Below are 19,719 nucleotides of genomic sequence, written 5' to 3'. Positions count from 1 at the left end.
ATAAAGGTTAGAAAGGAAGTTCTCACTTTGTTCTGCCCCTTACTGTGAAGTTTCTTTGAGAGTTGTCATGTTGCCTAAATAAATTTGGCATTCATGGGAAGGGCCTAAATCCTATACTTTGGTTGCAGTGCCCTCTACCGTGAGAAAAGATAGAGCATAGGTGTGATCTTAACTTGTAAAAGGATATTAGAGATACCTGGTAGATAAGCCTTCTACCTAAAGTTTAGCTCCCATAGTTCTGGAGGATACTATGCAAGCTGCTAAGGGAGAAAATCAATCAATAGCCCAACCCAGCCCTAAAACTTAATAACCATAGTGACCAGCACAGCAAACTACCTCTTCCCGTGCAGTAATGTCACTGTTATCTGGGGGAAAATCAACAGCTATCTAATTGGACTTAAATCCCTCTCATTGGGAGTAAACTCATGGGTGGCACTGTAAACACAGCTAAATACTCATGACTGGAGAGGTCATAGATTCTAGAGAAAACCTCTCTGTCATATCTCTAGGCAATGAAATTTCTTTATCATATGGATCCTTATATTTACAGACAATTATACTGTATACTACTCATCAAAGAAGCTTCTTTTTGCAACAGATGGAGGCTACTACAGAACCCCACAATTGGTCAGACACAGGGAATATACATCTGAGAAATGCCCAGTCCTAGGTGACATATCCATAGTGGAACCTCTACATCTTAAGACTTATGGGACATAGAGGAACATGGGTAGAGAGAAAACTAGTACATCCTTCAACTCTCACCAGTGAAGACTCCTCATACAACAGGGTGTGATGCACACAAAAGGCCACAATTGGCCAACTTTTAAAGAATAAGAGACGTAAAATGTGTCCCTAGATAGGACTCCTATATCAAACCTCTCCCACCCATGGCTCAGGGACCATTGTGGAAGAGGGGGCAGAAAGATTGTAAGAGCCAGGGTTGGTCCATGAACATAGGGAAGCAGAGATTTTCAGGCCATTGGAAGTTTGCACATATGAACTTATGGCAATGGTGGCATCGAGCATAGGACCCATGCCAATTCAATCAGACAAGGGCCCAGAGCGGAGTGAGGGAAATTTGTGGTGGGTCATCCCTAGTCTGGGAACTATTGGAGACTGATTACTATTAGATGAGGGAGAGTAGGCCTTACCAACTATGTCTAGAGAGGCTGACTAGACTCTAGTGGATGAATTTGCACGAAAGGACATCTGGGTACAAATGCTTGACTGGATAGGATTTAACACATATGGCAGAATACATGAGGTCCAGTGGGGTGAGGGGAGAGGGGTGTGGATGGGAGATGGTGTCTAAATTTGATTAAGACCTGTTGTATGAAATATACAAAAGCTCAATAAAAATTAGAAAAAAGAAAAAAAAATCACTCTTTAAATAAATGTAAGGATGTATATATAGAAATTTCAAAATAATGCTTACTTAAATATCACTAATTTTTAAAATTCAAAATAAAATCCAGTTTGTAAAACCTCAATATCAATTTCACTAACACATTTGTGGAAAACAAAAACAAATAACAAATCTATCATGCACTAAAGTTTTTAGAGAAGTGTTATTACAGTCTTTCAGTTCTTTTTTGCTAAGAAACCAAGTTTTTCCAAGATTCAATGATGTTTCAAACCTGTTTTAGATTTTGATTCAACCCACATGTTAGGGTGGAGAAAATGTGTTGATCATATTCATGAATGTCTCTAATGATCTGTGGCTTATAAAAATGACTTACTTACATTTATGTCATTGCAAAACAAAGCTTTCTTTATAAAGTAACAATTCCCATTATGGAAAATATGACAGACTGGAGAAAACAAAAATCATCCATAAAAAAATTAACTCTGTTGTCCTGTGTTTCCTTTTAATCTGCATTTTTATACAGAAGATGCATGCTATATAGAATTTTGTATACTCTTTTCTCTTAAAATAGTGGCAATTCTAAAGACATGTTCTTCAATGTAGCATGTCTTTCATTGTCCCTTTTCTTATCACTTTATTTAAAAACACAGCTTTCTAACACTACTGCCATAAAGAAATCTCTTATCAGAGAACTTCAGACTTCTCTTCCTTTTTGTTCTAGAAATGCACTAAATCTTCGGATATGATCATTCCGGTTGACTCTCTGTGCTCTCTACTGTTTACTCCGTGAAAACTGTGTTCTTTCCAACAGTAGAAATTAGTGCAAGGGGTTTGTTTTAGGGAACTAGGTTAGACCCAAGAAATTTGGCTTTTCAAATATCTATATGCCCTGTGACATTTCTCAGCCTGATTAAGTTAAAAGGGATTTTTTGATGCAGCCTGGCAGGTGGGCAGAAGACATTGGGAGAGGTAATCTTGGCTTTTTAATGGTTTATCACAAGTCTTTTTCTCTGTCATAGAGATTGGGGTCACATGTTCACAGGAAGAGCCTCAAAGTGAAAGCAGCCTGAACTGCTGATCCAGGTGCGGTGGACCCTAGCCTGTAAGTGAGAGCTACATTTTGAGAGAGGAGAGAGAACATGCTTAACTCACCATTTTATAAAAATGCTCTTATGACAGCAGCGTTAATCCATTCATCTGGGCAAAACCCTCATGACCGTGCACCTCTGAACATGTCCTAATACTCTTACAGTCAATCAAATTTCAGCATGAGTTTTGAAGAGAACATATGTTCACAGTGCTGCAATTATACTTAATATTAATTGTTATGGGATTTGTTTATTTTTAAATCTTTTGAAATTGATAATCATCAGATAGTTCAAAAAAAAAGAAAGAAAAGGAAATGATTATTCATGGCATCACTTTTTTCCTAGGATAGGAAATCATTTGGGTACAGCTATCTTGGGTGAGTTCTATGATTAAAATTTAAGTCTTGTTTCTCCAGATATTCATAATATCTCCTGTACACTCTCTGACTGTGTTTTTAGGTGGGGTTGTTAATTGCTTTTTGAAAGGGTTTCCCTAGTCTTAGCCCCCCTGGAAGCCATGATGTGGACCAAGGTGGCCTCAATCTCACAGAGATGGCCTGCTTCTACCTCCCGAGGGCTGGCATTAAAGTCCTGCGCCACCACGCTGGGTGTCTCTAAATTTGAGTCTGGGAGCAATAGGAAAATAGAGGATGATCACAAAAAGGGAAAAATTACTTTGTAGTTTTTAAATGGGAAAATGTCACTGTAAATTTCAGAGGCTCAACAGACAGCATAACGCTTCCTGGTTTTATGAATAGTTACATTGGCTTTACATAGTTTTTTCCCCCTAGAAAGTTATCACAAAGACTGTGAGATCACTGAACTTTCTTCTGAAAGAAAGTTCAGGACACTGAACTTGGCTCAGGACACTGAAGACTAGTCTTATGCACACTGCTATCCCAAAAGAAGTATCTGGAGCTACTTAGAAAATTTCATGAATGCTGCACATTGAAAAAAGGGTCAATAGGAGCTAAATTTGCCGGATTATCATTGAGGGGCTTTTCTACATGGGCTCAGGTGAAAGCGATAAACGGCTCTACAAATACAAGTGTGTTTTGGGAAAGTGATGTCTTTTCCCAATTTGGATTTCTTGCTAGTGCTAGGTGTTACACAGAGGTATAAGGAGTTTTCACACTTCAAACAATCAACTAAGCAAACAAGAACAAAACCATATCGACAAAGGAAAATAATCCCACCGAAAATGTGAAGTGTTCTCAGAGTGGCTTCCATGTGGTGGACTGCTATGACTGCTGCAAGTCTGTAGATAGGGTGGACTTGTTTTGCACTTTTCGAGAAGGTAGTTAACTCTTTTATCTTTCAGCTTCTTCATTTGTAAGGTTAGGCTACTAACAGGCTTGCTTGGTAGAATGAACAGAGCATTAATTGGGATGGGGTCATTAGAATTGTTTGACACTTTGCAGAATTCAATGACTATGAAGCATTATTGTTTTATATACTACTATGATAATGATGAATAATATGATGTAATGCTCATTATGATAAAGTGTATTAACTATCAAGATAAGTATTTCAGGGAGGAGAAATTTCAATAAAAGATTTTCTCTTATAGGGATGAGAATATAGACAAGCTCAAAAGAAAAGTATTTGCTTAGTCATTACTGCAAAAATGAAATTATATATAAATGCATATATATATATGTATATTTCTCTTAGAAATTCAATCTAAGTCATCGAAATTTAAATAACATTTTAAAAATCTTATATGGACTCATGAAGCTGATAAATCAATATTTTTAAAATACTAATTAAATTTTTATTGTTTAAGATGAACATTATAAATTGGCTGTGGTACCACATGCCTTTAATCTCAGCACTTGGAGGCAGATCACTGTGAGATCAAGGCCAGCCTGGTCTACATAATGAGTTTCAGGCCAGTTGGGGTTACAGGGAGACACTGTCTTGGAAAAAATATAAATAAATAATTAAATAAATAAAATTAATATTATAGATTGAAATGGTTCTGGTGTTTGTAGAGACTTGTGACTCATAAATTAAGATGCAGTCTTCATTTCTAGAAACTGTAGGCCTACCTGGCCAATAATTAGTAGTTCTCCTTTATAAAGCATCTACCTATAGATATAGCATGCAAATCTGTCTCTCCAGCCTCTTACCCACACAACTTCCTTCCCCAACCCCATTTCTGGAACATCTCAGTCTTCCTGTGATTCAGCTTCCAAGACTCACCAATGCCATTTTCTGTGGTTGACTTTGTTGCTAAGTAGCAGTAAAATGTCAGATTGTAACAGTTCATCAAAGTCACCTGCTGGCCTCCCTCACTGATCTCCCTCAGCCTTCCATTTCCACTAGGAAGGTTGGGTACTGGAAAGAATGGGACATTTTATTGAATTGGCAAAGAAGTGCTAGCATGCCTGGCATCTGATGAAAATGACAAACCAGACCCATGACCAGGCATACCAGTCATCCTCCAGGCATAAGTGGCTCTGGAGATGAGCCTGAATCAGGTCTTGGTATCTGTATGTCCTGGTCTCTAAACTTTTTGACTCCTACTTCTGTGGCTCTTGCAGAACTACTTCTTAGATCAGAAGCTGAACTCATCTGGAAGATCAGGGACCCCATGACCAAGCTCCACAGGCTGGAGAACTTCCATCTGGGTTGGCTATACTCATCTCCAACTGTGAATAGGAATATGTTCCCTTCCCACCTCTCTACCTCTCAGAAGGAAAGAAGATGCTACCTGTAAACTATTAAGAAAACAAAAGAAAATCCTGTTATTGGAAAAAAAAATCTTCCTTTAAATTTTTAATACATTTTTATGGATTCATATTGCTTTAAAAATATATTACACATAACGAATTTCCACAGAAATCTGTACCAACAGTGAAAAATTACTGAATTTTTTGTGTAATTTAAAGTGTGCTGTTTGGCTGCTTTTGCTGGTGGTGAAAAATTCTTTTACAATGATTACAGGAGCAACGATCGCCTTCCTCAGTAAAAATGAGGAGTTGCAACTCAATACCTCATTTCAGACTAGGTTAGGTCAGAACTATCCACCTTTCACAAAAGCTCTGACAAGAAAGCAGATCTAGCAGATCCAACTCAGTCCTGGTCAGGCCCTGGTTCTAACCTTGTTGCCTGGTAAATTGCCATTGGCAAGACATGCTTCTACAATTCTACAAAGTTTGCATGACAAAAATCAAGAAGCTTATGCTGTGGTAAGATATTCATGATGTGAATTAATGGACTAGGACACAAATAGTATTATAACAATATTTTTTGAGCAAACACCTCCATGGCTTAGGCCTTCCTGTACAAAGAAACCTGAGATTTCTTTTGTCTTGTTGAATCTGCTTAGAAGTTCATAAATATTCCCTTAGGACCATAATTCTTTCAAAACACACGTTTAAAAAACATGTTAGTGACTGGGTGGATGGCTCAGTTTTGAAGCACTTGACACAAAAGCATGAAGGCCAGTATTTGGATCCCCAGAATGCACTGAAATGCCTGATAGGTGTGAAGGACTGCTTGTAATTCCAGCCCCAGAAGGCTGAGACAGGGGGCCCCCAGAGCAGACTGGCTAGCAAGATTAGGCATAAGTGTTGAACTCTGAGTTTGTTTGAGCGACCCTGCCTCATTGAATAAGGTAGAAGAACTCTTGAGAATGATTCCCAACATTAACTTGGGTGTCCACGCACAAGTTCACCCACACGCATGCACATCCACACACCTTGCAAAGATGAATACACACATGTATAACACCTACACGAAAGTGGAAAAAAGGAGGGGAAAAAAAAGCGTGTTAACACTTGGAACACTAGACAACGATGAGCAGCATTCATTGCTAGAAGATGCCTTTGTTTTTAGACACCAGTCTTGGAGGCAATCCAGTTGCGGTAGGCAGTCACTCTTGTATAGACCCCTGGCTTATTGATTTTGCCACATTCATGTCCCCAGCTCACTATTCCAACAAGGTACCAAATACCTTGAGAATTGGGATGAACTAATGGTCCTCCAGAGTCACCCTAAATGAAACAAAGAACATTATCATTATGACAATATTCTTGCAAATACTTTAGCTATAGGCAGTGATATTTCAGATTAAGTTTGTGGATGTTGATGCTTCATAGAGACCTTGGGAAGTTGTTTGATATGAATGTCTATACTTCCTTAACCTCAACTGAGACTGACGAAAATGCATTTCCTCGGATTCCTTGGTATGTATGTGAACTTGAAAATGTGGTTAGTTACAAACTAATTCTTGAGAAAGTGTTTAGGAAATGTGAGTATGCTTGAAATTCAGAGTTTATTTTTGAGAAAAGTAGCCAGAACTCCAGGTGCAAGGAGGATTAGAAGATAAGAATTTGAGAATGGGTTGAAAATAACTGAAATTTCTCAGACTAATCCCTTACTAACATATGGTGTCGTGTGTGCAGTGTGATTCCAGATAGACTGGCACTGTGGCCCAGTTCTGCCACTTCCTAGCCATGCCACCATATGCAAGATACTTAATGATCCTCCACCTCAGTTTGTCTGTGAAATGATAATAATGGCACTTTTATCATATAACTGTAGTAGAGATTAAATGAATTAATATTTGTAAAAGACTTTGGGGCAGTGCTCAACTCAGAGCAAATCTGACATGTGTTTATCAAATACTTGAGGAAAAGTTCTATATTATACTATAGGAAAAGATCACTCTAAAGCACCACGGACAGGACTGTCAAAATGCAAATTAAAAAATAGAATGGGCTGCATCATGATGGCAAGTATATACTAGGTGTAAAATACTATGTGGCCTTTATGAATAATGTCCAGACTTACCTGGCAGGCATCAATATTTCCTTCCATGTAACCAGCACAGAGCATTGTGTCCAGTATCCTGCCATTGTAAGCTTCTTTAGCATTGCAAATATTTGTGTCAATAATTTTCACAGATGCTTTCTGAAGTAACAGTGGGGATTCCCCTAAAGGAAGTAAACATTATCAACTACAGAGCTGCCCAGAGCCCGAACAGAATGGAAAACTTGCTCTGGTCTTCTGTACTTAAGACCTATATTTTACTGTTGCCTCTTCTTAGGATGAAAAAGCCCACTCTTCTCTCTTTTAACCAAATGAAAGATTAATGTTCAAAATATTGATTAGAAACACCTTTCAAACGTTGCCCAATGTTCTTTCCTTCTTACATTCTTAGTCCAGAAACTTCTTAATTAGGTTCTCTAGACCAGAGGGTTTCTACACTCAAATTGGCCCCCTTTGAACATTCCAAACCAAAACAATTTGTAAAGTCATAACTCTATATGCAGCATTACCTGAGAGATCTGGACATACTGGTCACCCAAAGGTAAAATGGTACCTCACTTCCTGCATGCTAATGGTTTAATTTTCATGTCGGTTTTGTACCATACCCTATGTGTTGTTGTTAGCCTTATGTGCTTGTTTGAATGAGGAATGTCCCCATAGGTTCCACATATTTGAATAGGTGGCCCCAGTTCATGGTGCTGTTTATAGAGATTTTGGAGGTGTGACTTTGCTAAAGAAAGCATGTCACTAGGGGTGGACTTTGAGAGTAGATAGCCTTGCCCACTTCCAGTTTTGTTCCCTCTGCTTCCTGTGCCTGCCTGAAGAGGTGAGCATTCAGCTTTCTGCTCTGGCTGCCAGTGCTGCTATGCCTTTCCACCATAATGGACTCATACTTCCAGAGTCATAAGCTAAATAAATTCTTCCTTCTACAAGTGGCCTTGGTCATGGTGTTTGACCATAGCAACAGGGAAGTAACTAATAAAACTTACCACTATGTGAAAGTGCTCCCCATCCTGTAACAACAACTCCTTCCCCTGGTGGAAAAATCTGTGTGGTTTCAGGAAGACAAACACGATGTACATCATTCTTGAATAAAACGTTTTCAGTGAGCAGAATAACCGCAATATCATCATGGTGCTCCCCCTTGATGTAGTCCTCATGAATGATAACTTGTTGAATGTTATGTTGCATGTAGGGTGGAGTTACTTTAGTGCCAAAGCTAATAGTTAAGTTTTGGAGGTTGTCTGTTCTAAAGAAACAAGAATGATGCATTTTGCATTTATTATGCAAACAATGGAAACAGTACATTGTCATGCAAGTAGTAGAAATTCTACATCGACTGTATGCTTCTATTATATCAATATTTTCTTGCTCTATAATCCATGGCAATGATACAAGCTGATTTTTAAAATTCATTTTATAAACGTCTTGTTTCAGGGCTGGAGAGATGGCTCAGCAGTTAAGAACACTGGTTGTTCTTGCAGAAGACCCAGGTTTGAATCCCAACACCCACACGGCAGCTAACAATTGTCCATAACCCCAGTTCCAGGGGATCTGACAGCCTCTTCTGACCTCTGTGGGCATTGCATGACATGGCTGCACTCGCCTACATGCAGGCAATACACATATACACATAAAATAAAAATTAAAAAAAATCTTGCTTCAATCCTTTCCTATCATAAGGCTCTTGGGATATAGAAATTAAGATTAAATAGCCCATTCCTTAAAGAGACTTAAATTTAATTAAAGATGCACATACACATAGGCAGTTATAAAAATTGGTTAATACTTATGCATGTAATTCGTGAAATTAATACACATAGACTGTAAAATTGTATGCTTAAGAGAAAGAAGATGTTATTTTTAAAGAAAACAGCATTTTAGATAAGACTGAGTTTTATTTACCAAAACTCAGACATGTGAAGAGATGGAGGGAGGCTGTAAATGGGATGTTGTATTTTAGCAGCTTTGAGGTGTTTAGGACCTGGGTATAAAGTGATGGGAAATAAGGTTTATGTAAGAAAAAAGTAACAAGTTAGAGTGGCAAAAAGCCCTATTTAAAAAAGAAAGAAAGAAAGAAAGAAAGAGTACATTAAGTTGTTCAGGAAAAAGTGATGGGGAGGTATGGGAAGAGTTGGAGGGAGGGAGGAGGCGTGGATTTGATCAAAACACCTTAAAGCATGTATGAAATTCTTAATAATTTTTTTAAAGTTAAAAAAGAAAAAAGTAACAAAAATAAATGACAGTATCAATAAAAAATTAAAGGCTCATCCCATTTTTACTGGTGAAGTAGGAAAGGCTTAGGTAGGCTTATCGATAATCTGTACAGAACACCCTTGAGAATAACAGAAAGTTTGACTAAGAATCAAGCAGGAACACGAAGTCTGCCCTGGGACCTTAGATTTCCCTAACTTTGGAGAGCAAGATAGACTTACTTTTGAAAGCAGTGAGCTGCAGTTACCAGGAATCTTTCACTGATCAGTGATGCCCCACAGTGGTGTCTGCCATTCACTCTGAGACTTGCCTGCCAAGGCCATTCTCCTTTCTGAGCAGTGGAACCTCCTTTGACTCTATCGTAGGTTGCTGACATCCTTGGTCGTCTCCCACAGCCTATCAAAAAGGATTAACTTTGGTCCATTGAGAACAGAGAGATTTATTTAATGATAATGCAGAGAGTGAGATGAGTTGTTAGTTTCCCTTTTATAGTTATATATGATATTGTTATCTTGTACTGATAGAAATAGAAAACAATCCATACAGGAACCAGCAGCATCCGTGAAACATACCATAGTAACTTGAAGATACCAAAGCCAAGCCTTTGGAGAATATGTAAGTTGCAGAAGGCAGAATCATAGTTAAGTCATACTCTCTGCCACTAGACTCCCTGAATTTGGATTTTGGTCCTGTGATTTACAAGCTGGACAATTTTTGCACTTTTTTGTGTTTCAATGGAATTGCAATCACACCTCTCTCTGGAGATAAGATTATACCTATATAGATTAATATAGATTAAAATTTATATAAATATTTATGAAGATTATAAATATATATATAAAGATTTATAAAGACTATAAAGACTGAATAATTTATTAATATAGGTAAAGCACTGCTACACCCTGTTATGAGCAACAATCTGTTTTAGTTTATCTCATATTTTATTTAAAAGGGATTTGAACTTACGGTTGTTGATAATATTTTCAGCATCAACCTTACTTATTTCTGAAATAGAACAAAAATTGATAGTAAATTTAGTACTTAGATGATTCTGGGGAAATGAGGAAAATAGCAGCTTCCACCGAACAAAAATTTGCTGCAACCACTGACATCCAGGATAAAGTGTCAATGGAAACCAACAAATATTGGCTTATTGGAATTTTTTTCTGCTGCATGTGAACATGTTATATGGAAGGACCATCCATATAATCCATATGAAAGACTACATTCTGTTAACTTGTTAATTGAATTACACTACACATCATCCTAAGTGAAAAGTTGGTATACATCTCTTGGAAAAAAGAGCAGTGACTCTGACTCCTGTCAATATACAAAAATAACTTTTAAAAGATGACTGCATCAGAATGGTGAATCCAATGCTAATTTTACAGATCAAGCAAACAGCACGCCATTACTTACAAGGTTTTCTCCAAGTATTAATATTGTTCAAAGCAATTATAACTTGGAGCATTATTACAACTTGAATATATTTTAATAATGAAAACTAGAGATTGTTCTGATCTAAGATGACATTCATTTAAAATCATGTTGAAGATGCTTGGTGTTTGTGACATATGACTGAGACAAAATACTATAACAGCACTGCTATGGTCCCATAGGTAAGCTTACCCATGAGCTTAAGAGAATTGGGATCTGTAGTGAAGGATCCTGTATGGTTCCTCAGCATCTGACTTAAGATGCTTTCGATTCTTCTTCTTGTGTTTTCCTTCCTTGACCTGGAATCCTTGAATACCAGCCATATGTGTACTGTGATGCTGTTGTTATCGGGACTGGAAACAACACAAAGTTTTCATACATTACTAAAACAGCATTTCCTTCTGCCTTCTCTAATCTTTCATACCTTGATGACCTTTGCCCTTTGGGGGGTTTGTAAATTAGCATCGCTTTAGGTTAAACTTACAATCATCCATCTGCATGTACCTCTATGGCAGCAGAATGTTATGCAGCTGTGTTACCCAATTTGGATGACATAAAATTCCATAAATCTTTTAAAAATTAGAAAAAGCCTGAGATACCAAGGAAAGGCAATCACCTAAGAACTGAAACATATCTCTGCATTCATCAGTCATTTACTGAGCAACTGCTGCAGATCTGCAACTATGCCACGTTCCATTGGGTGATGACTAAGATACAGTTCCTACCATCTAGGAATTTCCAGACTTTTATGAGCGATAAGGTGTGTATGAAAAGGACTGTAACAAATGAGGAAGAAGTAAGACATTTATCTTAAGTACTCAGAGGAATGATACATGATATTTATTTTATTTATTTTTATTTTATGTGTGTGAGTGTATTGCTTGCATGTATGTGAGTGCACCTGTGTCATGCAATGCTGTGGTGGTCAGAACAGGGCTTCAGATTCCCCTGGAACTGGAGTTAAGTACGGTTTGTAGCTGCCATGTGGGTGCTGGGAATCCAACCTGGGTCCTCTACAAGAGCAGTCAGTGCTCTTAACTGCTGAGCCATCTCTCCAGCCCCAATAAGTAATATTTTTATAAAGGATGAGAGAATGTTTTGTGGTAGTGTTGATATATGCACTGCATTAAAGTATTTTTAGTTCTATTTTATCATCAAATGGAAATTTTCAGCAGGTGGAGAAGAGGGGGTTATACTGCATAATAACCAGATGACAATGATATTAATTAGTGCTTATCAGTTATCTGTATGCTACAGGCACTTTGTTGATACATTTAATAGCACATGTTTTGTGTCTCCACAACCCTGCAGCAAAAGTATCATCTGATTTTATGTGCAAAGACAAGTTGACTCTTGTCCCATAATCTGAGAGATTATGTAATGTGCTCAGTAATAAATTAGATATTATCATCAGTGCAAATGATTATTGATTCATTGGGCTATTTCCATTATGTGTTCTGTCACCCTGTGTCTAATCACCTAGTGACTAAAGTGTCTGGGAGACAGGTGGAGAAGAGGTACCACTAAAGCTAACCGTTACATAGCATTGCTGAGAAAATTTGTGAAACTGCCCCTGAAGTATAAAACACCACATTTGACTCTGGTGTTCAGGGAAGATTTATTTGGAATTTGGAAAGGGGTGGACAGCTGGAAGACTGATCAGTGAACTTGTGAAGGATCCCTGAGGGCAGTGCCTAGAGCATCATTATTATGCTTTCGTTCTCTCTAAGGATCCTCAACATTTTGGCATATCAATATCAATATCAGTATCAATAATGGTTCCTAGGAAGCAATCAGATCACGTGAGTTTGATTTTTGTAGCAGTTCATGCAAAAGGAAGCACCTTGTCCTATGGCCTTTGTCACTTTGTCCAGATTCTTGCTACCTACAGATAGGTGCCTGAAGTTATTGGGAAAACAAAGCAGAAGCCCTCCATACACACACATACACACACACACAACACACACGCACATACACACATGTGCATATACATGCATGCATGCATGCACACACACACATACATTGTGGGCAGTGACCTCTAAGAGGTACATGATTCCTTCGATTTTAGTTTACTATCCAGTAGTAAAACTAATCTCTCAAGTTAATGCTAGTTAGAATCTTAATCCATTTTACAATTCCAGGAGTCACATGTGTCCAGGAACTGGGGAAGAAAGGGAGACATTAGTGAAATTGGTCAAAGTAAAAACAATGATCACCTTCATTTGAAATATATTTATTTGAAAATATTTCTATACACATTATCCTTTTGACTCCAAGTATGTCTATGAACAAGACAGGAAAGGTATAGTCACTGATATTTCCTAAGACACAGAGATAGACTAAAGTGGTGAATGACTCTCCTAAGGCCCACCATCTACTAAGTGGTAAAATCTGGGTTCATGTTTACAGCTTCTATTCTATTCTCTGTGAGACTTTGCTGTTCTACACCCATATGCAGGGAATACAGCATTTTATTTTTCTAATGGTGGATGAGAGGTTACTGTTGGTATCAAATCCTGCTGTACATATGTTTCTTTCCTACCTTGTATCTAAGAAAAGCCCTTGGAACAGTGCCAAAAGGTGCTTAGTTGACTTGCAAGTAGAAAAACAGGAAAAAACAGTCTATATGTCTTCAGTTCATAAATGAAAAACAGTAGATAATCAAGCATTGGACCAAAGGACCATCTAATGTTTTATGGACATAAATTCTTAGGAATGAGAAGGACAAGTCAAATACCATTTGAGGATTAGTACATTCCCCTAGACCTAATGACCTCAACAGCATAAGCTCAGTTTTTGCTTTGGTTTTATACTGAATAAATGCTGATGTAAATGATAATATTGGAGGTTAATAATTATTGGCTAACAACTACAGTAGAAGACTCTAGACTCTTTTCTCCTATAGAACTTGAAACATAATGGTATGTGTGGCAACTTTATCTCTTTTTCTGATGATTAATGATAGTTACTTACTCCAATGTGATAACCTGAGAGTTGATGTATTGTCTGTACATGTTAGAACTTTGAAATGCATCAACCATCTGTTAAGAAAGAACATAGAGTCAAACCTTATATTTCATTAGTATGTTTAAATTTCAAGTAGTTAAATATAGGAAAATACTAACTTACTTTGGTTTCAAGAATTTTACTAAGATAGTTATTTTCTGGTGATGTCTCCCTTTCATAATTTCTATTATATGGAATATTCAGCACTTTAAAGCTACCTTGATAGTAGTAGATCTTATTTTCTGTGAGATAAAATAGATCCAAAAGTTATAATTATTTAAATTAATTGGACTTCAAATGAAGATATAGATTGCATAATAGTACAAACCAGTATGTATTGTGCTCATTAGACATTATTAGCTCCATGTAAATTTTCCTGGTACAGTTGAGTAGATAACCTAGGTATTGCAGGGTGTGGATATATGAAAAAAAAAAAGAAATATTCTCTGTCTCTGTCTCTCTTTAAAAGGTCACAAAGAAAATTAAAAACAATAATAAATAAATAAATAAATAAATAAATAAATAAATGTAACATCTAACATCTTTTTGGTGTGTGTATATTCATGCTCATGTGCTTGAGTAAGGGCCTGAATGCCACAGCACATGTGAAAGTCAGAGGACAACCTGGTGTCAGTCTTCACCTTCCACCTTGTTCAAGACAGGGTTTGCCATGTTGTTCACTGCTGTATATGCCAAGCTACTTGGCCTGCAAACTTCAAAGGATGCTCCCAGCTCAACCTCCCATTTTGCTGTACGAGCACTATGATTACAAATGTGTGCTATTGCATCTGGCTTTACATGGTTTCTGGGAGTTCAAACTCTAGTCCTCACAAATGTGAAGCAAGGATTTTACTTACTGAGCCCTCTCCCCAGGTCCAAGAGTAACATCTTGATTGAGACAGAAAGGACTACACACTACATTAGTTTCTGTTTAGAGTAATCAATTGCCAGAATATAGATCTTTAAAGTTACCAGTAAAACCTTATGAAGTATACCAATTTTTTAGGAGAAATGTAGTCTCCTAGTAATTAAGCAATCTGCCTAATGTTATTTACCTACTAAGAAAAGTCAATGATCAAAACTCAGTCTGTCTGATTCAACCAGGGTCTACAATTAGTACATTACATCTCATTCCTAAATTTTCAAAGATATTAATCTAATTGATATATATATCATATCTTATCTTTATTATATGATTTATAATTTCAAAGTTCACTGGGTATTGTCAAAAAACAAGCCCCATATAGAGAACTTCCATCTACCACTCTGATCCCAATCATAAATATCAAAAGACACCAAAAGACCAATACCTATTTGAGAAAAATCATTGAATAGGAAATACAGCCAAATATGGAGAGAAAATCTTGGAGGAAAGAGATTATTCAGGCAAAAAAGTTAAATACCATTATGTTCTATGATTTTTAAATAAGAAGTAAGATCAAGATATTGCATAAAGGAATATTTAAATAATGAAAAGCTTTAAAATATATATTCTATTGCAATTAATAATTAAAATAATGTAAAAGAAATATGTAGTTCAGTTACCCAGAGATTAAATTTAAGAGATCATTTAAGGGAATCCCCAGGATCTCCAGAAGATAACCCGTAAGGTGACTACTATGTAGGCAGACTATAAGTGAATATGGAATCTTTTTCCAGAGTAGAAAGTGAATAAATAGTAACAATAACTGAGGAATAGAGATAAGGCAATATCGAGAATCCACCGAAAGAGTTGAAAGAGACTTGGAAGTAGGAGTTAGGGAATAGGAACTGAATTTGTCAGTAGAAGCTTTATTTGACTCTTTAAATCATGCATACATGTAGCTTTGGGGGCAAAATAGCAGCACAAATGCATAGCAAAGTCATGGAAAAAGTAAGATGGAGAACATAAGCACCATCTAAGTATACAGAATAGCTGTAGAATGTTTGACTATGAGCCAGACTAAAGACAAAAGCATTCACAACATAGAAAATATTGTTACTAACATACTTGAAAGTGAAAGAGAAAACTAAATATAATTATGCTGAATTTATTTTATTTTATAATGTGATGCAATCATTGAAGTTAAATCACATGACCTTAAAGATGCCTCCAGTTTCATCATATTTTCAAATATATAGAAATATTTTAAAATCTAAGTAGAAGGGATTTCTACATTGTCTTTGTTATTAATAAACAAGTTGAAATTTCAATATTAGTGCATTTCTCTTCTTCACACACAAAAAATTTAGTATCTTATTCATAAAATAACAAAAAATACCACATGGTAGGTTTTTTCTCTTATCATCAGTTATCTGGTCACTCATGTTTCTGAATTGAAATTCAATATTTTACCTGTAAATATTGGAAGAATTTCTGTAATACAGCATTTGGCAAATTCTAACAGTGCTTTCTTACAAGACCCAGGGCCAATAACGCCATTATAAATGGAGATAATTCGTTGATTGCAATTGCTTCTCTATATCTCATAGAAATTAAAATAAATAGTGCAAAATGAAATAAATGCAAAATATGTACCAACCCACTGCCAGAAAGTGAACCAAGAGACCAATAGTTACTCCAAGGATTGCCAGCACTCCAAGCACAGTAAGGGCGATCATCCATGGTGGCAAAGATGTGCGGGAGGTTGTAACTGGTCTGCAAAGAAAGGACACGAATATGAAAAAAGTCTATCACAAAACACAGTCTTCTCATATCTATATTGCTTTCCCCTGATTCCCCCAAACTTTCCAGTTAGGCATGTATATAGCAAAAGGAGAGGGCTGGCAAGATGACTCAGTGGGTAAAGGCACTTGTTGCCAAGCCTGATGACCTCAGTTTGATCCTCAGGACCTTCATGGATGAAGGAGAGAACCAAGTGCTGTAAAGTTCCTATAATCTCCACTTGTGTACCATGGTACGCACACACAAACACACACATACACACACACACTAAATAAATAAATTGTAATAATTTTTTAAAAGAAAAGGAAGAATATAAAAATGGTTTTCCTTAAAAATTATGTTTGGAATTTTATTTGTTTTCCCATATCTACACTATGAAGCTTTTTTCCCATAATATCCAGTTGCCCTTGGAATCTGGTTCTCTCCCATAATCAATACATAGGATAAACGTTAGGACTAGTGAGTGAAGATGTTGTCAGGTGAGCAATTGGGGCGAGGAAAAGAAATGTTTTAGAAGTTCTTTATGCTTAAGACCATCATAAACTTTGACCACGATCCTATATTATCATTGCTTTATGATGTCGAAGGAACATACAGAAATATGAAGCTCTTAAGTGGGTGAGGGCAGTGTCCATTCATCTTACTAGTTTGCTTATTGCTGTAATTTAAAGAAATTTCTTCTAGAAAAGCATGCTACAATGAATATACAAGTTAGATATTTTCACTGTATTTCATTAGCAACCAATGTGGTTGAAAGCTTCAGACTAGGAGGAGGATCTTTGGGAAATCCTCGCCCTCCCCCCCCCCAAACAGCCACAAGCCCCCCCCAGCTCAAAAAAAAAAACCTTCTCAATTTCTGTCTGTCTGGGCAGACAGTCTAGGAAGAAGAAATAACATGCAGTACTCAAAGTGTGACTGGTGGTTCAGTCTTTGCACCAAGCTGTGAATCATGAATTGCCCCAAATAAAACTAGACAGCATGATGCTTAGTGTTAGGCATAAAGCTTGGGAAGGTTCTGACACATAGCAGTTCAAGTCAACCCTGATATTGTTGTGAAGATTTATCAGAACCGAGGTTAACAGTTATAATCATTGATTTTAAGCAAAGAAAACTGCCTCTGATAATGTGGATGAGCCTCATCCTATCAAATGAAGGCTTTAAGAAAACAAAACAAAACAAAAAATAATGTTTCTAGAGAAGAAGGAATTTTGCCTCTGAATTATAACATAGATCCTGCCTAATTTTCCAGTCTATCAATTTGTTCTGTGGAGTTCAGACTTGCCAACCTCATATTCTATAATCTGTATCCTCAAGAGATTTCTGCTCATGTGGATGTATATGCATATAGGTATGTGTAATATGGAGAGATTTATCTCTACTTGTGTCTCATCTCTGTCTCCATCTCTTTTGCCGATTTTTTTCTGTTTCTCAGAAGCCTGACACAGAGAGATGGCAATCAGAATGACACAAAGTCGCAGAGCTTTCTGGCTTCTATGTTGGGGATCTTTCAAGTGCGTTTGGAGGATAGATTTTTTTCAGTCACCTAAAGGAACTTTACAGCACTTGGTTCTCTCATGTACACATTATACAGTTATACCCCAGATCTAATAAATTTGAATTCCTGGAAGGGCCTGGAATTTTTCCATTTAACATTCCTGGTACTACAGACTTTCATTAATCTATGGGATGATTTTATAACAAATATTGAAAAAAATTTATCTCCTAGAGCACATTGTCAGATTTTTCATATCAGAGGTAGCAAATGGAGGGGTTGTGTAATGAACTGGATCATGGTAAAGATAAGTAGATTGATGCTTCCAGGAGCTGTCCTCTATTGATGGGTTGTAACTGTCCTTGAAAGGGGATTTAATACTTCTCTTTCTCCTTAAATCTTCAAATCCATCTGGTCTATTTTCATCTTTAATTCGAAAATTCATATTCCATCAAGAAATAGAATGTATGAGAAGGAAAGTTACATTTATGAACATTTCATCTTTGCCCCACTCTGACTTTTCTGCATGTTTACGTTAGTAGACCGATTGTGCCTCTGCCTTTCCCTTCTCCATCTACTCTCATCCTTGAACAAATAACCTGGGTTCTGACCATTTCAAACTACTCAGGGTTCTGTGAACACATCAGATTCTCTACACCTTCACATCCTTGTGCGCTCTGTTCCTTTTGTCTGATTCATCCACCTTATAGTTTACCACAGAGCTGTCACTCAAACATCATCATTTCATTCTGATGTTTTCTCTTCATTGAAGCCTTCAGTCCATGGCTAGCTTTGGCTTCATTGAAGCCTTCAGTCCATGGCTAGCTTCAGTCCATGGCTAGCTCAATTCCTATACTGAGAACATTTTTTATATTTACATCTCATTCTTTTTCCCTGTAACCACTACCATGTTGTGATCTGGTACTACATTGTTGTTTATTGTTTTTCTATATTCAGATCACGTCATGATACCTAGCATCATAAATTATATCTGGTAAAGTGACTAAATGAAAACAGGCAGATCAAGAACTACATCTGGGGCTGGAGAGATCACTCAGCAGTTAAGGGTATTTGCTGCTCTTCCAGTGGATCCAAGTTTGGTTCCCAGCACCCACATGGCAGCTAACAGCCATCCATAACTCCAGTTCCAGAGGTATCTGATGCCTTCTTCTGGCCTTCACAGTCATTGCATGTACATGGTATGCTTACATACATGTAGGCAAAACATTCATACACATGAATTTTTTTAAAAAAAAATTTAAAAAGACAACTTTATAAAAGGAGCTTAGCAAGTTCCAGACCAACCAGTGTTAAATAGTGAGAACTATACCTTGGAGAGTAAGAGAGGAAGTAAAAGGATTCAGATTGTGTAAAGTTTAAGGCCTATTTAACACTCATATCTTTATCCTGTGAAAGTTACTAAAATGAAGCCTTGTAGTACTCAGAAAGTTAAACACTAGCAGGCAATATATATGATCACATTGAAAGGAAAGGATCAAATGAAAGAAGAGAGCCAGTGAAAATAGAAACTGCTATTATCCATGGGAATGGAGCAACAGGATCCTGAGTGATGGTATTAAAAAGGGAAAGAAAATGAGGAATTTGAGAAAGTTTACAGATTTAAAATATTTGCTAGAACTTGACAACTATATTGATAAAGTAGGGATAT

The 19,719-nt window shown here is 36.9% G+C and overlaps 1 protein-coding gene across 1 annotated transcript in view; it reads right to left on the bottom strand.

Moving 5' to 3' along the window:
• Positions 1–6,296: 6,296 nt before the first annotated feature.
• Positions 6,297–19,719, bottom strand: part of LOC103750667 (transmembrane protease serine 11B-like protein) — a 32,235-nt gene continuing 18,812 nt past the window's right edge. Inside the window, exons 3-11 of the mRNA XM_008853833.1 lie at positions 16,416–16,563; positions 14,017–14,135; positions 13,861–13,928; positions 11,080–11,240; positions 10,417–10,455; positions 9,672–9,846; positions 8,226–8,485; positions 7,258–7,400; positions 6,297–6,458 (exon numbers count right to left, since the gene is read on the bottom strand). Coding sequence (XP_008852055.1) covers positions 6,297–6,458; positions 7,258–7,400; positions 8,226–8,485; positions 9,672–9,846; positions 10,417–10,455; positions 11,080–11,240; positions 13,861–13,928; positions 14,017–14,135; positions 16,416–16,563 — 1,275 coding nt within the window. The remainder of the gene's footprint in view (positions 6,459–7,257; positions 7,401–8,225; positions 8,486–9,671; positions 9,847–10,416; positions 10,456–11,079; positions 11,241–13,860; positions 13,929–14,016; positions 14,136–16,415; positions 16,564–19,719) is intronic.

The sequence above is a fragment of the Nannospalax galili genome, unplaced genomic scaffold (assembly GCF_000622305.1).
Source record: "Nannospalax galili isolate Female #2095 unplaced genomic scaffold, S.galili_v1.0 scaffold547, whole genome shotgun sequence".
Classification (NCBI taxonomy): domain Eukaryota; kingdom Metazoa; phylum Chordata; class Mammalia; order Rodentia; family Spalacidae; genus Nannospalax; species Nannospalax galili.
This window is presented reverse-complemented; position numbering and strand designations above follow the sequence as displayed.